The sequence below is a fragment of the Vombatus ursinus genome, unplaced genomic scaffold, assembly GCF_900497805.2.
Source record: "Vombatus ursinus unplaced genomic scaffold, bare-nosed wombat genome assembly UNPS02014817.1, whole genome shotgun sequence".
NCBI lineage: Eukaryota > Metazoa > Chordata > Mammalia > Diprotodontia > Vombatidae > Vombatus > Vombatus ursinus.
Window position 1 is genome coordinate 15,534,498 of NW_020954595.1, and position 19,484 is coordinate 15,553,981.

The 19,484-nt window shown below is 51.9% G+C and overlaps 2 protein-coding genes across 4 annotated transcripts; both read left to right on the forward strand.

The window, feature by feature from the left end:
• The first annotated feature begins 476 nt into the window (after positions 1-476).
• GNGT1 (G protein subunit gamma transducin 1) lies at positions 477-7,422 on the forward strand. Its single transcript, XM_027835934.1, has 2 exons — positions 477-928; positions 7,010-7,422. Exons 1-2 carry the CDS (start codon positions 833-835, stop codon positions 7,136-7,138), a joined length of 225 nt encoding a protein of 74 aa, XP_027691735.1. The 5' UTR covers positions 477-832; the 3' UTR covers positions 7,139-7,422.
• A 5,404-nt stretch (positions 7,423-12,826) lies between these two features.
• On the forward strand, positions 12,827-19,478 carry LOC114023260 (guanine nucleotide-binding protein G(I)/G(S)/G(O) subunit gamma-11-like). 3 transcript variants are annotated; one of them, XM_027835823.1, is made up of 4 exons: positions 12,827-13,012; positions 14,149-14,251; positions 14,965-15,078; positions 19,039-19,478. In XM_027835823.1, the coding sequence occupies exons 2-4, from the start codon at positions 14,156-14,158 to the stop codon at positions 19,162-19,164; spliced, it is 336 nt and encodes a 111-aa protein (XP_027691624.1). In that variant the 5' UTR covers positions 12,827-13,012; positions 14,149-14,155; the 3' UTR covers positions 19,165-19,478. The 3 variants fall into 3 exon arrangements, with proteins under 3 accessions (XP_027691624.1, XP_027691623.1, XP_027691625.1); XM_027835822.1 differs by lacking the exon at positions 12,827-13,012 and adding an exon at positions 13,487-13,599; XM_027835824.1 differs by lacking the exons at positions 12,827-13,012; positions 14,965-15,078 and adding an exon at positions 13,487-13,599.
• Positions 19,479-19,484: the final 6 nt, after the last annotated feature.

Here is a 19,484-nt window from a genome sequence, read left to right on the forward strand (position 1 = left end):
TTGGATGACAGCCCTCCTCTTCCTCCCCCTTAGAATCCATAGTGACCTCTTCCATCTTCGGTCCCCCGGTCCAACCCTGGGGAGCTTAAGGGATGCCTGGTAAAGCCACCTAGCATTTAACCTTAACAGGGCAGGAGCCTGAGTCCCTCCTTCTGTGGTTGGAGTCCCTCGTTGGAGGAGAGCCCATAGGAATCAGGCCTGATAAATAAACATGGTGGGCTTGGTTGGCACATCGCTCCTCTTTCTCCCCAGGCCATGATTGTTTTGGCAGCTCTGAACACTTTCTTGGAGCTACTTCCTCCCAGGAAGTATCTTGGTCACTGGTGGGCAGTGCATGCTCCTCCCTGGCTGTGTTTTTATTCCAGGGCTCCTGGCTCTGGTCCAGACCTTCAGAATGATGCTCACCTCTTCCTGGGGCCCCATAATACCAGATTAATCACATCAGCACTTTCGTGGATTAGTGGTCAGTTTCCTCAATGACCTCAAAAAGGAGGAGAAAACATATGAATCATCCCGTGAGTACTTAGAAAAAAATACAGTTTCACTGAGAAGGAAAACCACAGTGGGCTGTGGAGAGACCCCCTCTATCTTCAGTCCACACTGTAGACTCAGTGACCGCAGCCTTGGGCAGAGCGCTAAACCCGTGGCTTAATCACATTAGGAGAGCTTATGTCAAGTTGCTTTAAAACCCTGGGACTGGGCAGTCAGGCAGGAGAGGGGCAAGAGCCAGGCCTGACAAGCCAGTCAGGGAAAGGCAGACTGTGAGGCAGACCGAGCCCTTGGCAGAAGGAAGTGAGGGAGGCTCTGGTGGAAGGGCCAGCCCAGGGACAACATGCCAGTGATAAATATTGAAGACCTGACAGAGAAGGACAAGCTGAAGATGGAAGTAGACCAGCTGAAGAAAGAGGTGACACTGGAAAGGATGGTGGTAAGTGGCCGCTTTGGGGAGGCCTGGGACTTCTAGGGCCAGGACCAGGACAGGGGAGGTTCCTGGGGAGGAAGAGCCTCACCAATTCAGACTTGAAAAGATATGACATTGGGGGAAACCACTGGGGATTGCCCCTGCTTAGGCCAGCCCCAGGAGCAGGGAGGAGGCTCCCAGGCCAGGCCAGCAGTGCCCTCCACTCACACGCGTGCCTGACCCCAGACCAGGCCCAGTCCCAGGAGGCTGTGAAGCCGCTCACTTCTGCAAGGAGCTGCTTGGTCAAAAACTTCAGGGTCAGTCCAGGGGAAGGCCCTCAGGCCCCGGGGTGAAGGCTGGCTCTGAAGCCTCATCTTCATCACCTGCACTATGGGGATGTCCCTGCATTCTTTACCTGCCTGCCAGGGCGTTGGGCCCAGCACTCCCTGCAAAAGAGCAGATGAAATATTCTGAAATGCTCATGGGGGGCTGCTGCCACCCTCCCCATCTCCCCATCCCATTCTTCTGTTCTAACCTGCAAAATGGGCTCATCCCAGCAGCTGACTATAATGCGTGGTCTTGGGTAGCTAGCTGCCCGTGGTCCACAGCACAGGGACGTGTCAGAGGCAGTCTTCCCAGTGCAGAGGCTGGCTCTCCACCCATTATGCAACGCTGTTTTGCCTTGGCCTTCAGCCATCAGATGGCCTCTAAAAACACTGCAGTTGGGGCATTTCTCCCCAAACCCTCCACACCACAGGATCATCATGACCATGATGGATCCTGAGGTCGAACAGCAGCCCATTTAGGGTCATCTCCATTGCCAGACCCACATCTGTCTGCCTGCAGACTCCCTGACCAAGTGAAGGAAGGGAGGGAAGGGAAGAGAGGAGCATTGGGTTCCATTCTGTTTGTGGGCTCCCTCTTGTTGCCTTTTAAGCTAGGGATACACAAAGTGTCTGCCACCAGGCTTCCAAGGCCTGAACTGTAGCATCAATCAATCCGGCAGCCAATCAATAACTATTGATGAGTGGCCAGCTGGTGCTGGGGATGCGAAGACAAAAGAGAAATAGTTCCTGGCCTCAAGTGTTTATGCTCATGTACAGACACATCCGGGTGTAGGTGCAGGCTATCCTTAGAGGGAGGGGTAGGCTGCTGGCCTCCGAGGAGGGGGCACTGGGACTGTCCTGAAGGAAGCCAGGGTTAGCCCACTCCCTGTTGGGGACGGGGTGAGGAGTGTCCAGTGCAAGGTTAGGAAAGGCTTCATATGCCTAAAGAAAGATACTCTTTGCTCCCAGGGGTTGGTGGTGACTGAGTAGAGGAGGCCTGGCTAGACTTTGTCAGCCGTGGAGGATGCGTGGGAGGACACAGAGGCTCTGAGCCTTCCATCGTCGATATTTTGACTGTTGCTAGAGCCCTGGACAAGACATTTGGTCCACTCTGGTTCTCAAGTCCCTCTTGCCTGCAGTCCTTGTGGTCTGCTGGTGTAACACAAACCAGCAATCTAAGGAACAGATGCGCTTCACCAGACCTGGGTTAAGAGCGCGCCAAGAGCCTGGACCAGAAGTCAGGTGGCTTGGGGGTTACCTTGTCTTGAGCAGGGCCTTGCTTCCAATCTCCGGCCCTGTGAGGCACCTCGGCCATTGCCCATCTTCCAGGTCGTTAGAGAGAAAAGTCTACCCTCTTTCCAGTCATTTCTGTTTAATCCAATTCTTTACGGCAAACGTTTGATGGACTTAGTACCTCCCCCAGGGCGGGGCAAGACCCTTGAGGCCCACCCTGTCCTCTCTGGAGACCTGTTCTCATCCCATCTTCCACAAGGAGCAGGCCTCTTCTAGCCTCCGTGGACCTGGAGTCATTCAGTCTACAAACATTTTGTAAGCGCCTACTCGGCACCAGGCAGTGTGCTAAGCATTAAATCTTAGCCTTCTCTGGGGGTGCCGCGGTCTGCCACAGTGTGTTTTCGCTCTCACCTTCCATGACACCCCCTGGGTGACTAAAAATAGTCATGTATGCTCTCTGGTGTCTCCCACACGCGAGGCTTCCTCAGTGACCCAAAGCTGGGCCTCGCCCCCTCCATCTGCCTGCGCATCACCTCTGGCTCACCTTGTGTGTGCCCACTGTCAAAGTGAAAAAGGACAGGATGCTTCCTAGGAAGTTCAGGCCAGCTCTCCTCATGACCAGAAGCAGTGATGTGGCATTCATCCTGTCCGTAAGTCATGGCCCAGGGCTTAGGGCACAACCCTAGTCAGACCCCAAAACTCTGTCCGGACATCCCAGAGAACCAAAGGGCAAAAGAAGTCCCTCCCTAGCCCCATTCCTGAGAAAGAAGGGAAAGGGGATCATGCCACCTGAGTGCCCCAGAGACCCCCTCCTGATGTGCTTGAGGGCCCCTCTTGGCCATGAGGCTGCAACCTCAGGCCAGCCTGCACACTCACCCCACTTCCCAGCAGCATGGGGTGTGGGCTCCAGGAAATGCAAACTCATTCTGATGTCAGAAAGAGAAAAACAGCAGAGAGGGACTGTTCCGTAGCCTCAGAGAGAGGTAAGGGACTGTGCCCTCCATGGATGGGGAGAAAAGGTTTCCGGGGCATCCACACTCTGGAGACCCTCAGTGCTGAGTGCCTGGACTATGGGAGTCACTGCTGGCTGGCTGCCTGCTCACATGTCTCCCTGCTCTGGTCCATCCTCCGCTCAGCCGCCAAAGGGATCTTCCTAAGGGAAGGTCTGACCATGTCACCCCCTAACCAACAAACTCTGGGGGCTCTCTGTCCCCTCCAGGATTAAATACAAAATATTCTGTTTGGTGTTTAAAGCCTTTCCTAACCAGACCCCCCTTCATGTACTCTGTGGTCCAGTGGCCTTGGTCTCCTGGCTGTGTCCTGCCCCTGATTGAGCAGCTGCTCCCCCAATCCCCCTGGCTGGAATAGGGCCAAAAACTTTCTTCAGCTCCTACAGAAGGTCAGTCCCCCCTCCTCTATGAGTCCCTCTTCCCTGCCCTTTGACACATCTCACACCCATCCACCCCCAGCAACTCCTTCCCTCCCTTACAATGCTTCTCCCATAGCTGTGTCCCCCACATAGAACTGCTGGCCCAAAGACTCTCTCACTGCCTCTCCGTCAGGCTCTGGGTCCTTGTCCAGCTTCCTGCCCTGCCTTGATGGCCTCCCTGGCATGGTAGTCCTCCAGCAGGACCCTGGGCTGAGGACAGGCTGCCACGACATGTCTGCCCTGTGGATCTGGGCATGGCAGTCCTCACCCTAACTCTGGGGTCTGAAACCTGAGCATGGCCTAGTATCAAGGTGGCTCTTGGTGCATGCATCAAGAAGGAGGAAGGCTTCCAATATGGCGGATGAAGCCCTCATCTGGGCTGAGCTGTTTGGAGAACATGGCCAAGAAGGGCTCAAGATGAGTCCATCAAGGGAGTCACAATGCCTTGGAGTTTGAGGCCCGAGCGACACAAAAACCATGTGCATTCACACTCACACACACATACACTCTCACATACCACACCAACACATACATGCATATACCACATACTTATATCACAAAACACACACATTCACATACCACACACATATCTACACACACTCACAGCCATATACACATCACACACACAGACACCCATACTCACACACCATACCATACACAAATACACATATACATATCACACTCACACACATACACTCTGACACCTGTTCCCACGCACCACACACATATTCATACACATACCACACACACACATATACAGATCCCCATGCTCACACACCCCACATACACATTCATATACCACATACACACTGACACACCACACTCACATTCACACACTCTTACACCCATATACACACACCACACATACACTGATACCCATACTCACATATCACACACATACACACTCACATACCATGCACATATACACACCACACTCACAACACATATACCTTGACACCCATACTCACACACCACACACACATTCACACATGTACCATGCAGACTCACAAATACATACCACACACATATGCACACATTAACATACATACACACACTAACACAACACACTCACAACACACATAAATGCACACTAGCACAATGTACATCATGCATGCACAACACACTCACATACCTCTCTCCTGATCCATGACAATAGGAGATACGGTAAGCAGCCAGGCCTGCCTTCCAGGGGATTCTGTACTGTCCCACCTGCCCTTAGGTAAAGCTGCCCCTGACTCCTAGAGGTGGGGGTAGGGGTGAAGGGGGCTGAGGATTTGATGCCTGAGTTAGATGCAGAGAAGGTGCTGAGAAACCTAATTTGTTGGGGCTTCCCTTGGTCCCAGGAGGCCAGCTGCCGGGAGGCCAGTGTCAGGGGGAGCTCTGCTCCCGCCCCTAGAGAGGCTTCATGCCTAGCTTTGTGCCGCCAGGTGCATCTGAGCCCAGGAAGACCAGGCCTTGAATGACAACACTCACACTCTCCATCACTGGGCCTATGTCCAGGGCCCGTTCATCTTGGCAGGACCCTCTGGGCATAGACTGAGGGCATCTTGGCTCATCGGAGGGGATGTGAGGAGAGGGCTGGGATTCTGTGTGAGCTCCTGATCCAAGCAGTTCATAGTCACATCCCAGGCCCAAGGAATGGCCTAAAGGTGAAGACCTTGATGGCCATAAGCCACTGAGGGCCTGAGTCTCAGTTGAAGGGCAGTGGCCAGACTGCCCTTGGTTTATGCTCAGTGGCTCCTAATGCTGATGCTTCCAGGCCAACTGGAAAGGGTGCCCTGGAATGAGACTGGGGTCAGGGACTCAGTGCCCATGACAGACCACTGTCGGGGGGCTCCATCCCCCTACTCTTCTGGTGGTGGTAGTTATCAGGGAGCACGTTGTACCCCTATCCTGTGCTGAAGCCTCTGGGAGGGTGTGGTCCTGATGCCATCTTGTCCCTTGTTCTGTCCCTCCCAGCCCCACATCTAGTGGCCCCTGAGCTTGTAGGACAACTGCCTTCCCCTCCCCACCCCCTCCCAGAGGCAGGTGGTGAGCCACTTAGGAAGTTGGGTGCAATAAGCTGAGTCAGGATTAGGAGTGGGATGCCCCCTTCGGACCAGTCATGTGGATGCCCTGCTCACATCCATGCCACTTTCAGAGCCAGCTCAGACAAAGCAGCCATCCCTCCCTTCCCTTGCTCATGTTCTAGGGCTTGATCACCAAGCACAAAGCAACAATGCTCTGCTTTGTCAGGGGAAACATGGAACTCCTGCTTTGGGTGAGACTCAAGGGTCAAGGAGCAAGCTCTCTGTCCCCACTGCTCCCAAAGCCCCTGGTGCAGAAGGAGAGGCAGAAGTAGTAGTGTCTTCACACGCCCCAGGAAGTCTGAGGCCTAGCAGAGCTGCCCCTCCAGGCCCTTGGGCGCTGATCCTGTGCTCAGCCTCCAAGTGGCCATTGCTCATGGTCCAAGATGCACTCTTCATTGGGGGCCATGGGGCTCCTCCATTCTTGTCTCTGTTCCCATGGCAGCTGGCATGCACAGTCACACATGCTTGGGCTGTGGTGATATTTAAGGCTCACCTGCCTTCTAAATGCTTCGCAGCACTCCATTATTCTGATGACTGCTGCAGGTGCACAGCATCACAGCAGCCCCTCTGTGAGGCAGGCACTTTCCAGTTACCCTGGCTGCTCCCTGAGCTCAGCGCTTAACACCCTTTTATAATTCATGCCTTCTCGCAAGGCTCAGGGGCTGCCTCAGCAGGAAGCTTTTCCTGACCATCTGGTCATGACTGCATCCCCCTTCCTCAGATTATTTCATGGGTTTTTGCCCCCAAGCCAAATGTCAGCCCCCAGAAGATAGGGGCTGATTTTTCTTTCTCTGCCACCCCCGTGCCTACTAGAGCACCAAATTAATCACTGCCCTGGAAGGTCCCAGCAGGGTCCTCATCACTTAGCACAAGGGAGAGCATGCAGGTTGAAGCCTCCCAGAGGATCCGAGACTCTTAAGAAAAGTTGGAGAAAGGAAGAAGTGGGAGCCAGCCGTCCTCGGATATGGCCTGTCTTTGGGGGTGCTCTGTGCACTAGGGCCATGACATCCATCCAGCAGCAGCAATTCTCCCACCCTTTCTTTTTTCAAAGGTTTCAAAATGTTGTGAAGACGTGAAGGACTACATTGAGGAAAGGTCTGGTGAGGACCCTCTTGTGAAGGGGATCCCTGAGGACAAGAACCCCTTCAAGGAGCTCAAGGGAGGCTGCACCATTTCCTGAAGGCCCTGGTGCATTGAGGACCGTGGAATGACCAAGATGCTTTAAAATTAGTTTAAAACCCCTTTGCTGTAACAGACCAGAATGAAAGGATCCTGTACCAAAACTCTGAGGCTCACCACGGCCGTCTCTGTGGGAATCAGGGCAGCCCCTCCCCACCTGCAGGGGTGCCATTCACAGTGGGAGAAGATGCAGACCCTTGGCGACAGGCTGAGGACTGCTGTTCCCTCCCCTGCCCCCACTCTCAGGATTCACTTTTAATAAAGATTGGAAGGCAGTTCATTGAAGTGGCAGATCTGAGTCTCTGTCTGTGTCTCTCTCCGGTTTCTCTTGGGCTCAATGAACTTTTTGGGTTGTTTGGTGATCATCAATCTCTTTCATTAAGACTTTCACTCTGGGATCCCTAAGGAGGGTTTCCCCTCTCCCTGTTCTCTATCATTGTCACAAAAGCAATCCCCACAGCCTCCCCAGGGATCTGGCATGTACCCAGGTGCTGGTATCCATTAATGACCAGGTTTTCAGTTGCCTCATTTCTTATTCTACATTCAGACAATTCTGTCTAGAAAACCACTCATTGAGGGCTCCATCATCCTTTCCATCAACCTCAGCTCCTCCAGACTTGACTCCAGAGCCAGTCAGCTCTCAGTGTCTTGTGGACCAGGCTGCGCCAGAAAGGGGGTCCCTGGCTCCCAGCATCATCAGGAAGGCGCCAGACCCAACTGAGTCAGCCACCTGCTGTCCTTGGCCGCCAGGAGCTGAGTAGGGCTGGAGATGCCCTCCCTCCCCCCCATCTGAGCCCCCAGAACACAGCCCCCATCTCTATTAGAGATCAGCCTTCCCTTGCGGAGGGCCCTGGGCTATGCCTTGGCTCAGCTCCACCTCTGGATGCTGAGAACTGAGAAGAGAGAAAAGCTGAGTAGAACCCTAGTTCTGACAGGAAAGGACCTTAGAAGCGGGGTCGTCCCAACTCCCTCACTTGATAGTTGTGGAAACCAGAGTCCCGAGAAGTTCAGTGACCTACCAAAGGCTCCCCACCTCAAAGGCAGCAAATCTAAGATGAGCCCAACCTCCCAACTCCTCAGCCATTGCTCTTCTCACTCCCCTGGGCTGGGTCCCCTGCTCTGTCTCCTTTCACAAATCGGGAGAGGAATGTTGAGGTCTGAGAGGGAAGAGAATAGTCTATAAGTCTAGGCCAGGGAGCCTAGAAAAATGATAAGACACGTTATTCATGTTTCATAATGCATTCTTCAAGGGATGGTTAGTGGACATCTAGAAAAGGAAGCAGCCATCACATAAGACCAGATGGTGGTTTTAAGAACAATTTATGGCAAGCTAACTTCATTTCCCTTTTTTGACAGAATTCTGAGACTGGTAAATCAAAAGGGTTTGAAGATACAGCTCAACTAGACTTTAGCCAAGATAAGCTCCCCAGTGGTTTTCTGGTGCCAGGTGGAGAGTGTGATGGCTGCCTGGCCAGACCCAAAGAGAGGGAGAGAGGGAGCGTTTGATGACATCAAACATGGCCCCATTGATGGCTCTTTCTATCCCAGACGGTGTTCCTTTTACATTTGCCTTCAGGCTACAGGAATTTGGTGGAGGTGGGAGAATGTTTCACACTTCTCTCAGGCCAGGGAGGGTGTGTCTGGCATTTCATGTAAGTTCTCCGGTTCCCAGAGACCACTAGTTTGGACAAAAGGAGCTGGAAGCATTCTGAAAGCCAGGCCACCTCACTGTTGGGAGGAATCTAGGACCAGGGCACTTAAAGTAGACACTCTGGAGGGTTTGGGGCAGGATAGAGACCAAAGAGGAAATGAAATCACTGCCATTGTCCCTGACCAGAGGCTGCTGGCCACTCCTTCCTGTTGTCTTCAGGGCTTGCTTCTTCGGAAACCCAGGGAATTAGGTTAAAGGTAATAGAGAAAGGAGAATGGGGGAGCCCAGGGAGGGCTGTAGCTATTCACTGCCCAGAGCACCTGAGCTGGGGGCTCTCTCTGTCTCTGTGTCCGTCTCTCTTGTCTGTCTCTGTCTCTCTTGTTTTTGTCTCTCTTGGCTTTCTGTCTCTGTGTCTCTGTCTCTCTTGTCTCTCTGTCTGTCTCTGTCTCTCTTGTCTCTGTCTCTGTTTTCTCTTGGTCTTTTTTGTCTCTCTGACTCTGTCTCTTGTCTTTCTCTGTCTCTCTTGTCTGTCTCTCTTGACTTTCTGTCTCTCTGTCTCTCTTCTCTATGTCTCTGTCTCTCTTGTCTCTCCATTTTCTCTCTGTTTTCTTTGTCTCTCTGTCTCTGTCTCTCTTGTCTTTGCCTCTCTTGTCTGTCTCTCTTGGCTTTCTGTCTCTCTCTGTGTGTCTCTGTCTCTCTTGTCTCTCTGTTTGTCTTTGTCTCTCTTCTCTCTGTGTGTCTCTGTCTCTCTTGTCTCTGTGTCTTCATCTGTCTATCTCTCTCCAGCTGATATTTTGTAAATTCAGTCTTCCGCATGCCTTACCCATATGTAAGGACTAGGAACAGGAAGGAGCCCCTTGGAAGTTGCTTTTCTTGTCGAAAGTCAGTATGCCTCAGCCCAAATATGATTTGCTGCTACAGGACCTGAATGGTAGAAGTGCAGCTTGAAATCTGAAGGGACCTGGATAGGGCCACCGCCACTCACAATTGCCATAAAGCAGAATAAAACCGAATAAAGCCCAAACTTCTGATCCTGATTTGAGGATTTGTCCTCAATTTGCCCCAACTTCCATCCCACACCACTACACATTCCATCCTTTATCTTTAGGCCAAAGTGGTCTATTTCCCACCCTTGCTCTTGTCCTTCCCTCTCCCATCCCTATGATTTGGATCCCATGGTTCATCTTGCCTGGACTGGCACCCACCCCCACCCTCTGTCACTGTTCCTCTCCTTCAATGCCCTCACCTTCACACAGCTTCCATGACTCCACCATCCCTGATGTTCCCTCTCCACTGTATCAGTTCTTTCTATACCTGACCCCTTCCCCACACTCAGTCTTGAGAGCAGGGTCTATGTCTGTCTTGTTATCTCCAATGTCTAGCCCAGCAGGAGCTCTTTAAACATTTGTTTAATTGATCTAAATTGCTTGGCTTAAGCACATAATAAGTGCTTAAGTGATGCTTGTTAACTGATTATTAATGCCATCACATGCTTAGTTGGTTGTATTTCGTGGAGACAACCAAAATGGCATCTCTGTGATGGGGTCAATGTACAGTGTCCCTAACTGTGGCTGACCAGACCAATACAAGCTTGGAAGGCTCTACCACTGGTTGGGCACAAATAGTCCATATAATGTGTGATTATATAAACCCATTTTGAAACAGTTGTGACTTTATCTGTGACAGCACAACATTCCTTATCCACTAGACCCACAAGCCCACTCTGCCACAGGAGCTGGCATCCAATCCAATCCAATCTCTTGAGCTGTTGGAGAAACAAAGATCAAACAAAAATAGTTTTCTCCCCCATAGAGCTGAGATTCTTCTGGAGGCGTATGGCAAAAACAGGTAAGTTGGGAAGGGGTAAGTTTGAGGCAGGAGTCAATGAGATCCATGTTAGGCCTGTTGAGTTTGAGATGCCTATGGAGCATCCATTTCAAAATATCCACAAGGCAGTCAGTAATGGGGGACTGGAGTTTAGGAGAGAGGCTGGGGCTGTATTGATACACGTGGGGGTCATCTGCACAGGGATGATCAGTGAACCCATGGGAGCAGATGAGATCACCAAGAGAGATAGTATAGAGAGATAAGACCAAGGCTAGAGGGTTGAAGCTCTCTCTCATTCATAGGGTCCAGACTGTAGGTGATGATTCAGAAAGTGGTACTAAGAAGGAAGAGCTGGACAGGAAGGAGGATGATCAGGAAAGGGTAAGCAGGGTCATGAAAACCCAGAGGGGAGAGTGGATCCTGAAAACAATGCTGAAGGCTGTAGAGGGGCCAAGAAAGATAAGGATGCAGCAAAGGCTGTCAGATTTGGCAAGTAAGCCATCAATGGAAACCTTGGGAAGAGCAGTTCCAGTCCAGGGGCCCAGGTGGAAGCCACTGGGTTGAGAAGAGAATGAGGAGAAGGGAAGAGAAGTCAAGGAGTGTTTGACTGAAAGGGAAGAAGGATGCTGTACAACAACCTGGGGGCTTTAAGGCTGGAGGAGACCTGTGACTGTTTGTAGGCCTCAGGGAAGGGGCCTTGAAGATCAGAGGAGTTAGGGTGGAGATTTAAGCAGCCACTCCCAGAGGCCCAAGAAGCAGATGGAATGGTAATTACCCTCAAAATGGTGAACATGACTGCACCTGGCTGGACGGCTCCTTTGACAACTGAGGTCCCATCTAGGGTTCACCTAGTGCTTTTGCATCTCGTTGAGAGTTGGGTTGTTTAGTCCAGTGACCAAGCACAGCTCTGGAGGATGTATAATGAAGCATTCTGCCCACCTCCTGACAGCTGGGCAACGGACCCAAGAAACAGAATTAAATGTCCATGTTAGGACACAGCCAAGGTCAGTCAGTTCTGCTGGACTGTGCGTGTTTGTTACAAGGGCTTTCTTTTTCCTTTTTTTCCCCAGAGGGTGAAGGTGCGAGGAATTAGAGTGGATCAAGATGAGAAAAAAAAAAACAAAACAAAGGAGAGGGGCATTGAGGCACCCTTTTCAAAAATGCAGCAAACAGAAGGAAGGCCAAAAAACTGACAGACAGCAGGACAGCGACCAAAGCTGCAGGACGGACTTCTTATAGGTGAACAAGGAAAATCAAACTGGACAGAGGAGACCCACAGCTTCACACCGAAGCTTCTCTTCCTGTTCTACTCTGTCTATGGAGATACCCATTTTATTTGATGCTTGTTAAATTCTGAATTAAAAAAAAGTTCTGAGTTTCTGTTTGGTTCTGCTGTTTCCTGAGCCTTCCAGACATCTGGATGAGCAATCTGAGGGTTTGTAGGTGAGTGTACAGCACACAAAACTATCAAACCAGCAGCAGGAGGCATGTGTGTGTGTATGTCTCTGTGTGTGTATGTCTGTGTGTGTGTATATGTGTGTGTGTAGGTACTGGAGGGCATGGGGGGAGGGGAGGACTGCCCATAGGCAATGTTGCCTCTTTCTCCTGAAAGAGTCCTGGGTTCAAGCAGACCCATGGTCAAGGTCTGCCTCAGACACTACTGTGTTAACCATGGGAAGCCACTTCATCGCTCAGTGACTCAGTTTCCCCAAATGAAAAAAAACAGGCATAATGATACCTGCAGGGTATGCTCACTAGGTCATTTTGAAGATCAAAGGAGACAGTAGGTATGAAGATTTAATCTTTAAAAGGCTCTCTGATCCCCAGTTTTTGTTGCATTTATTAGCTTTCCCCCACTTCTCCCTAATTATCAAACGGTTCATGGGGCGTCTCAGATCCAGCTAACCAGATCCTGCCTTCAGGCTGAGTCCCCTGGGGGCCCCAGTTACACATGGCTAATGCTAGGTCCTTGGAAAACCAACCTGGGTCTTAGGAACCCGACAAGAAGGCAATCTGCCCTGTCAGCTGATTCCCAACCACAGCCTCCTCCCAACCTCTCCTCCTCAGCTGCCCCCCACCCCTGCCCCAGGGAAAACAGACTTGGCTGGAGAGGGGCGGTGTGGAGCCCGGGACGGGAGGGAAGGATGGCCCCATAGGGGACTAGGGTTCTGGAAGGGCCGCATCCTCTTCCTTGATTCACACACAAAGCCCGGATGTAACTTCTAAAAACAAGAAACCCAGCCCCAACCCTCTGACCTGCTTCGCTTCAGAGCCGCCTCCCTGCTCTTGGGCCCCGGGGGTCCAGGCGGGCTGCGCAGTAGGCAGAGCGCTGGCGCTGGCAGCAGAGATCCTGAGTTTGAATTGTGACCGTGCTACTTACTAGCTGGGTGATCTCAGGCAAGTCTCTCTCCTTCTCTAGATTACTTGTCAGGGTTTTTCCCTTGTAAGGGTTGGAGTGGGAGGGGGCAGGGCTTGGAACAGGAGAGAAGACTCGAGGATCTCCAATGTTCTCCTAGGTTTAAGTCTGAGATCCGGGGATCCAGCCTTGGGGGTCCGCCAGCACTCTGAAGGGTAGCCTGGGAAGCCCATGAGTAACCCCCTCGCTCCTCAACTGCCCTGACCCCCTCCCCTCCGGCAGGTACCCTGTAAGGGCCCTGGCCCCTTTCTGGGACAGGGCTCCAAAGGTCCTAAAAGACCCAGGGGAGATTCTGGGTTTCGATAACCACGAGGCCCAAGTGGATGCACCGTCAGGAGCCAGAAGGGGACGGGGTTCAGGGAGCTGGAGATCACGAGCGTCGCCACCCGCGGTGGGACCGGTCAGGGACCGAGGAAGAACAGTGGGAGGGTCTCGAGTGTGGGACATCCCGAGGCCTTGGTGGAAGCCGTGCCAGGGTCCTCCAGGGTCCTCTGGGTGGGGAGTCTGTGGCCATGAGGAGCTGAGAAGCTGGGTGCTGGGCCCCTATGGCAGTGGGATTGGACCAGATGTGAGTAGAAGTAGTGTGTGTGTGTGTGTGTGTGTGTGTGTGTGTGTGTGTGTGTGTGTGGCTGGGGGGATGCTTCGCTTGGAACATCCCAGGGCAGGGCTACACTCAGTGCTAGGAGCCGGGAAGGGTGTCTCTGTGTGCCGAGAACTGAGAATCGGGGCTCCGACCCTACAGAGGTAGGATGGGACTGGGCGCGTGGAGGCTCAGCGGGAAGGTCGGGGTCGTGGGGCATCGGCCGGACCCTTGGGAGCTGGGAGAGGAGGCTGTGCCCAGGAAGAGCTGGGACGTCCCCTTGGCGATGAGATGGGACTGGACAGGCGAGAAGATCCGCATCGCGGGGCATCTAGATCTTGGTAGACGTTGTGCCATGAGCCCTGGGAGGGGAAACTGTGCCCAGGAGGAGCTGGGGCGCGAGGGCCCCATGCCTCGATGGCAGTGAGTTGGGCGAGGTGAGGCAGGCGCAGCTTCCGCTCTGGGCCAACCTCCACAAGCCCTGCTACCGAGGCAGCTCCGGGTCCGGCTTGGAGCCCCTTCCTCTACCTTCCGCAGAGAGAAGATGCCCGCAGTTCACGTCGAAGACCTGTCGGAGAAGGACAAGCTGAAGATGGAGGTGGCGCAGCTCCGGAAGGAGGCGAAGCTGCAGAGGCAGCAGGTGACCCCTAGCCCCACCCCCATAACCCAGACCGCTGGCCAGAGGCGGGTTTCGTGCTGGGGAAGCGAGCCTCTCTGGCCCCCAGGGCTCTCCAGGCTGAGATGGGAGGGGGGAGCCCGCCTGGGAGCAGCGGCCTAGTGAGGAGTGAGGTGAGGGCAGATGGGAATCGAGAGCTGGGCAGCCAAGGTCGGTATGCTCTTTGTTCCTCCCCGCTGGAAGAAGAACTTTGAGGCCACCACCCGTGGGAGGAAGTGTGGGGTCAAGTCCTTCCAGCCGCATCCCGGGGCTTAGTAGCTAAGGCAGAGACAGCAGCCTTTCTGGTGTCTCTAGAGCCACAGGAGACAGCCTTAGGTTTCCTTCCTAAAACTCCTATCCCTGTGGCAGCTCTGTGCTCCTCTGCCCCAAACCTCCCGCCTCTGACAGGCTGCCTTTTCTGGGGAATATGGAGGAAAGGATGGGGGCAAGGTTCCAGGCCCAACTTCAGGGAACTGGGCCTCAAGGCAGAAGTATCCAAATCCTGTCCTGGCCCAGTTCTTTCTAGGAATTCTTTGAGGAGATAACTTTTCTTCCCTTAATCTCTCAATCAACAAGCATTTCTTAAGATAAAATAAATGGTTTCCTTCATTCACCTATACCAGTGGATTCAAGCCCAGGGAGCCAAGAGGCAAGAGGAGCCCAAGGGGACTGTGCTGACCCCAACATTCTCTCCACAGAATGAAATAACATTAGGGAAGTGCTGTGGGCTTCCCTCTGCCCATGGAGGTCTCCTGGGGACTGGCTGGGAAGGTTGGCCAGAGTGCCCTGCACAAGCGAAGTCTCCTCATTCTGTATGTTTATGTGAGCTTTGACCTCCCTTCTCCTTCCTTCCTCCCCCTCCCAAGTTCCTGGAAGGCAGAGACTGTTTTAGTTTTGTCTTTGGGTCCCCAGGGCCTAGTGCAGTACTTGGCACAAGGTAAGAGCTTAATCAATCCTTGCTGCACTGGTGTACAGTGTAATTAGGGAGACTAAGGACTGCAGGCTTGGTCTCCTTTTGGTCAGATCTGTCTTTGGGCTGTGCCTGGAGACAACTCCTGTTCATAGAGGGTTAAAGGATGAAACTTATGGGGTGTATTTTTTCAAAGACCTGCCTTTTGGGACAGTCACACACTGGCTGAGCCAGCTTCCAGCTTCCTAGAACACCCAAAAAACCAATAATGTTTCCTTTAATGTGGTTATTTTGATTTTTTCCATGGGAATAAGGGAGATGCTATGCAACCATCAGACCTCTCGACCTCTCTCTCTCTTTCTCTCTCTCTCTCTCTCTCTCTCTCTCTCTCTCTCTCTCTCTCTCTTTCTCTCTCTCTCTCTCTCTCTCTCTTTTTCTCTCTCTCTCTCTCTCTCTCTTTTTCTCTCTCTTTCTCTCTCTCTCCCCCTCGTCTCTCTCTCTCTCTCTCTCTCTTTTTCTCTCTCTCTCTAGCAGACCTAGAGAGGACCCCAAAGGCCATCTAGTTCAATTGCTTTATTTTATAGATGAGGAGACTGAGTCCCGAAGAGGTGAACAGGCTTGTCCAGTTTCACCTACACCCCGAGGTCTCAGAAACCCAGCCCAATGATCTTGTCCTATGCTTGCAGCTTCTGTTTTTGATTCCTGTCTGGTTCTCTATCCTCTTCTCTGAATGGTCCTTCTTGGGGTGCTTTGCTATTTCTTTTCCTTCTTCCAGCTCCTCAGCATGGATGCCCCTCAAGACTCATTCCTCTGCTGTCTTCTGTTTCTACATTCTCTCCTTTTATGTTTGCATCTTCTGCCATGACTTCAAATATCACTTCTAGGAAGATGACCTCTCCCCTGGAATGTGGTCCTGTGTCTGTCCTCCTTCTCCCCAGCCCACAAGGTCCTCAATCCCCATGTCCCTAAATGGCCTCTTCCAAAGTAGATCTCTATTCCCATGGAGGGCCCAACTAGCTGTTCCCATTGACTTTCTTTGAAAGCCAAGCAGGTCTGGTCAATCCAGCTGCCATGTCATCTCTTGAATCTGGTCCCTTCTCTCTGCTCCCATGGTTACCTCTATAATTCAGGTCTTATCTCCTCTCACCTGGGATATTGCAAGAGCCACCATCTCCTCATTGGCCACTCTGCCTCCTTTCTCTTGTCTCTCCAAGCCATTCTTTAGCTTCCTTTAACCAACAACTTCTTCAAGGGACAATCTCATTGATTGTCTTTCGTAGCTCTCTATTTTTTACTGATTAAAATGCAGACTTAACCTGGCATTCCAGGCTCTCTGAGGTCAGGCTCCAATCTTCCTTTCTAGCCTTATTTTATCATATTCTCTTGTGCATACTCTATACTCACTGGACACCTCTTGTCTCAGTGTATTCAGGCATGCCCAGGACAGATCGTTCCTGCCATCTCTGCTTGTCCAAGTCATTCTTCTGATGGTCCAGCACAGATGCTGCCTCTTCCATGAAACTTTCCCAGATATTTTCAGTTCAACATGAACCCTGAGTCCTCGAATCTGTCAGGATACATTATTGCTGTACCCCTCCCCTAACCTCACTTATTCAAGCTTCTTTACATGTTTCATACCTTCTATTACACTGTAAGCTTCTTGAGGGTAATGACTATGTCTATTTTACCTCAGTGCCTTGCAGATACTTAGCATTAAATGTTTGTTGAAAGGCATATCTTTTGGTAGCATCCTGGGGATTGGGATGTCAAGGTTAGAGCTCAAATGGGGAGACATTTAGCTTTCAAAGAGCAAAATCCATACGATGGTCCCAGACTGAATATCGGCCTGATGCGGGATTCTAGATAAATCCCTTCTCTTGGTCCTGAGAGATCCATATCAAGAAATGTGGGTCACATCTGATCCTGGAGCCAGCACCTCATCGATGACAGCATCCCTTCAAGGGTGAAGATCACAACTCTCCCATGCCTTTTCATTTGGGGTGACTAATGGAGTTGGAAATCAGGAGGTTAGCATATCTTAAAGATGGTCAGGGAGTGGTAGGGTGGGCCCAGGACCAGACAAGATAAGGCAAAACTCACCAGTTTGAGCCTAGGGTCCCAGTGGAGTCCAAATTCCAGTGGGAGGAGAATGGGGAGGATGGACTCTGCTAGAGTGCAGGCAATGTGACTTGGTGGTGACTGGGAAGAGTCAGTGATGTTGTGGGTGAGACAGTGAATGCAATCCTGGGAGAACATCCAGGGACAGGCTGGAAAGAGACCTCCTTTACTCTGCCCTGGGCAGACTATGCTTGCAATATTGGGTTCAGTTGGAAGCAGTGTGGCATGGTGGCTACAAGCCTGCCTCTAAGCCAGGAAGGAAGGAAACAAGCGTTTATTTAGCACCAAATATGTGCTAAGTGCTTTACACATTTTATCTCATTGGAAGTTCACGTCTCACTTCAGACATATCAGGATTATGACCCTAGGCAAGTCACTGTGCCTCTCACCGTTCTAGGCAACTGTCAAAGCCAGTAAATTGCAAGGTCGGTGTCACAATGCATTAGTAGAGAGAGTTTCCTCTCCCAGGAATTCTGTAGACCCGTGAAATAACAGGTCTGGTGCCCAACCCTCTCTGGGTATTACATTTTAGGAAGGATATTAAGAATCTGGAGAGTGTTCGGGGTGGGTGACCAGTGAAGAGCCTCAAGTCTGTGCCCTAGGAAGGCTGATTGAAAAAATTGGGCTTATTTAGGCTGGAAAACAGACCATTAAGGGGTGACAAAAGCCTTTGAAGGGCTAAGATGTGAAGGGTTACTCTCAGTTCAGCTTGGCCCCAGAGGGCAGAGACTGGAGCAGTGGGTAGGAAGGTCTGATGTGAAGAAAAGCTGAGAACTGTGAAGATGGTGGTGGAGTCAGAGTTGGCGGACTTCCCCTTTGCAGAGGTGGTCAAGCAAAGACTGCACGGAGGAGCATTCATCAGAATTCCTTTGGGGCTGCTCAGCACCCCTTCATTTCTGAAGTGCAATGTCGAATGTCCCCATGGGTTAATGTTCCACCTCAGATTTTCCTGTTTGCTAAACTCTGTACACAGTAGAGCAAAACATTCGCTCCTTAAGGGCAGATGTCATTTTCCAGGTCTTTGTAACCCCTAACAAATGGTCTGGGGCAGCTAAGTGTCACTGTGGATAGAGCGCCTGGCCTAGAGTCAGGAAGACTCATCTTCCTGAGTTCAAATATGGCCTCAGACAGTTACTAGCTGTGCGACCCTGGGTAAGTCACTTAACCCTGTTTACCTCAGCTTCTCATTTGTATAATGAGCTGCAGAAGGAAATGGCAAATCACTCCAGTATCTTTGCCAAGAAAATCCCAGACGGGGTCAGGAAGAGTTGGACATGCCTGAACAACAGGGCAAGAATAAACATTCCAGTCCACATTCACAAGTAGCAGGGCTTAAAAGCAAGCTATAGCCTTGCAGAGTAACTATGGAAAGGACAGAAATCATGGAAACAGGCTCTCTCCTTCCTCACATGAATGGGAAAATTGTAACAGCTTCCACAGGAGAAGGTTCTGTGGCCACTGTCCCCAGAGCTTTGCACTCACTTGAGGCCCCGTCAAACCAAGAAGCATGTATTAGGCACCAACTGTGTGCCAGGCACTGTTCTGTTGAGCCCTGAGGCTAAGAAAAAAGGCCCGTCTCTGCTCAAAGGGAGCTCATAGTCTGATGGGCAGACCACATGCAGAGAGCCAGGTAGACAGGAAACGGAAAGCTTTCTGAGAGGGCACTGGCAGCTGGGCAGGTAGAACCAGGCCTTTGGTGGCCTCCTCAGGCAGTCCCACCTGACACATTGTTCTCTGCTTTCAGGTTTCCAAGTGTTCCGAAGAAATCAAGAAGTACATCGAGGCGCGCTGTGGTGAAGACCCTCTGGTGAAGGGCATCCCGGAAGACAAGAATCCGTACAAGGAGAAAGCAGGCTGCACGATCTCCTGAGCGGCTCCCCCCTCCCCCGCCCCGGCTGCCAGCCAAGGTCAAGGCCAAGGCCAAGGCCAAGGCGGCTCTGCCCAGACCTTAGGTTCCCCCGGACATAGTCACAAGTGTGTGTTTCCTCGCGGCTTTGCAGGGAAACGCTAAAGCTCTGGCCCTATGATTCCGGCGGCTCCAGAAGCGGATTCTGGAAGTCTTCCCGACCCTCGCCCCTGGGCTGCCGAAAGAGGCGCCGGCTCCGACAACGCTCTGCTGGGGAGCAGCCCCGCCCACGCCTCCAGTCCTCCTTTCCCTCAATAAAGCTCTGTCCCCCCTTTTCACCATCC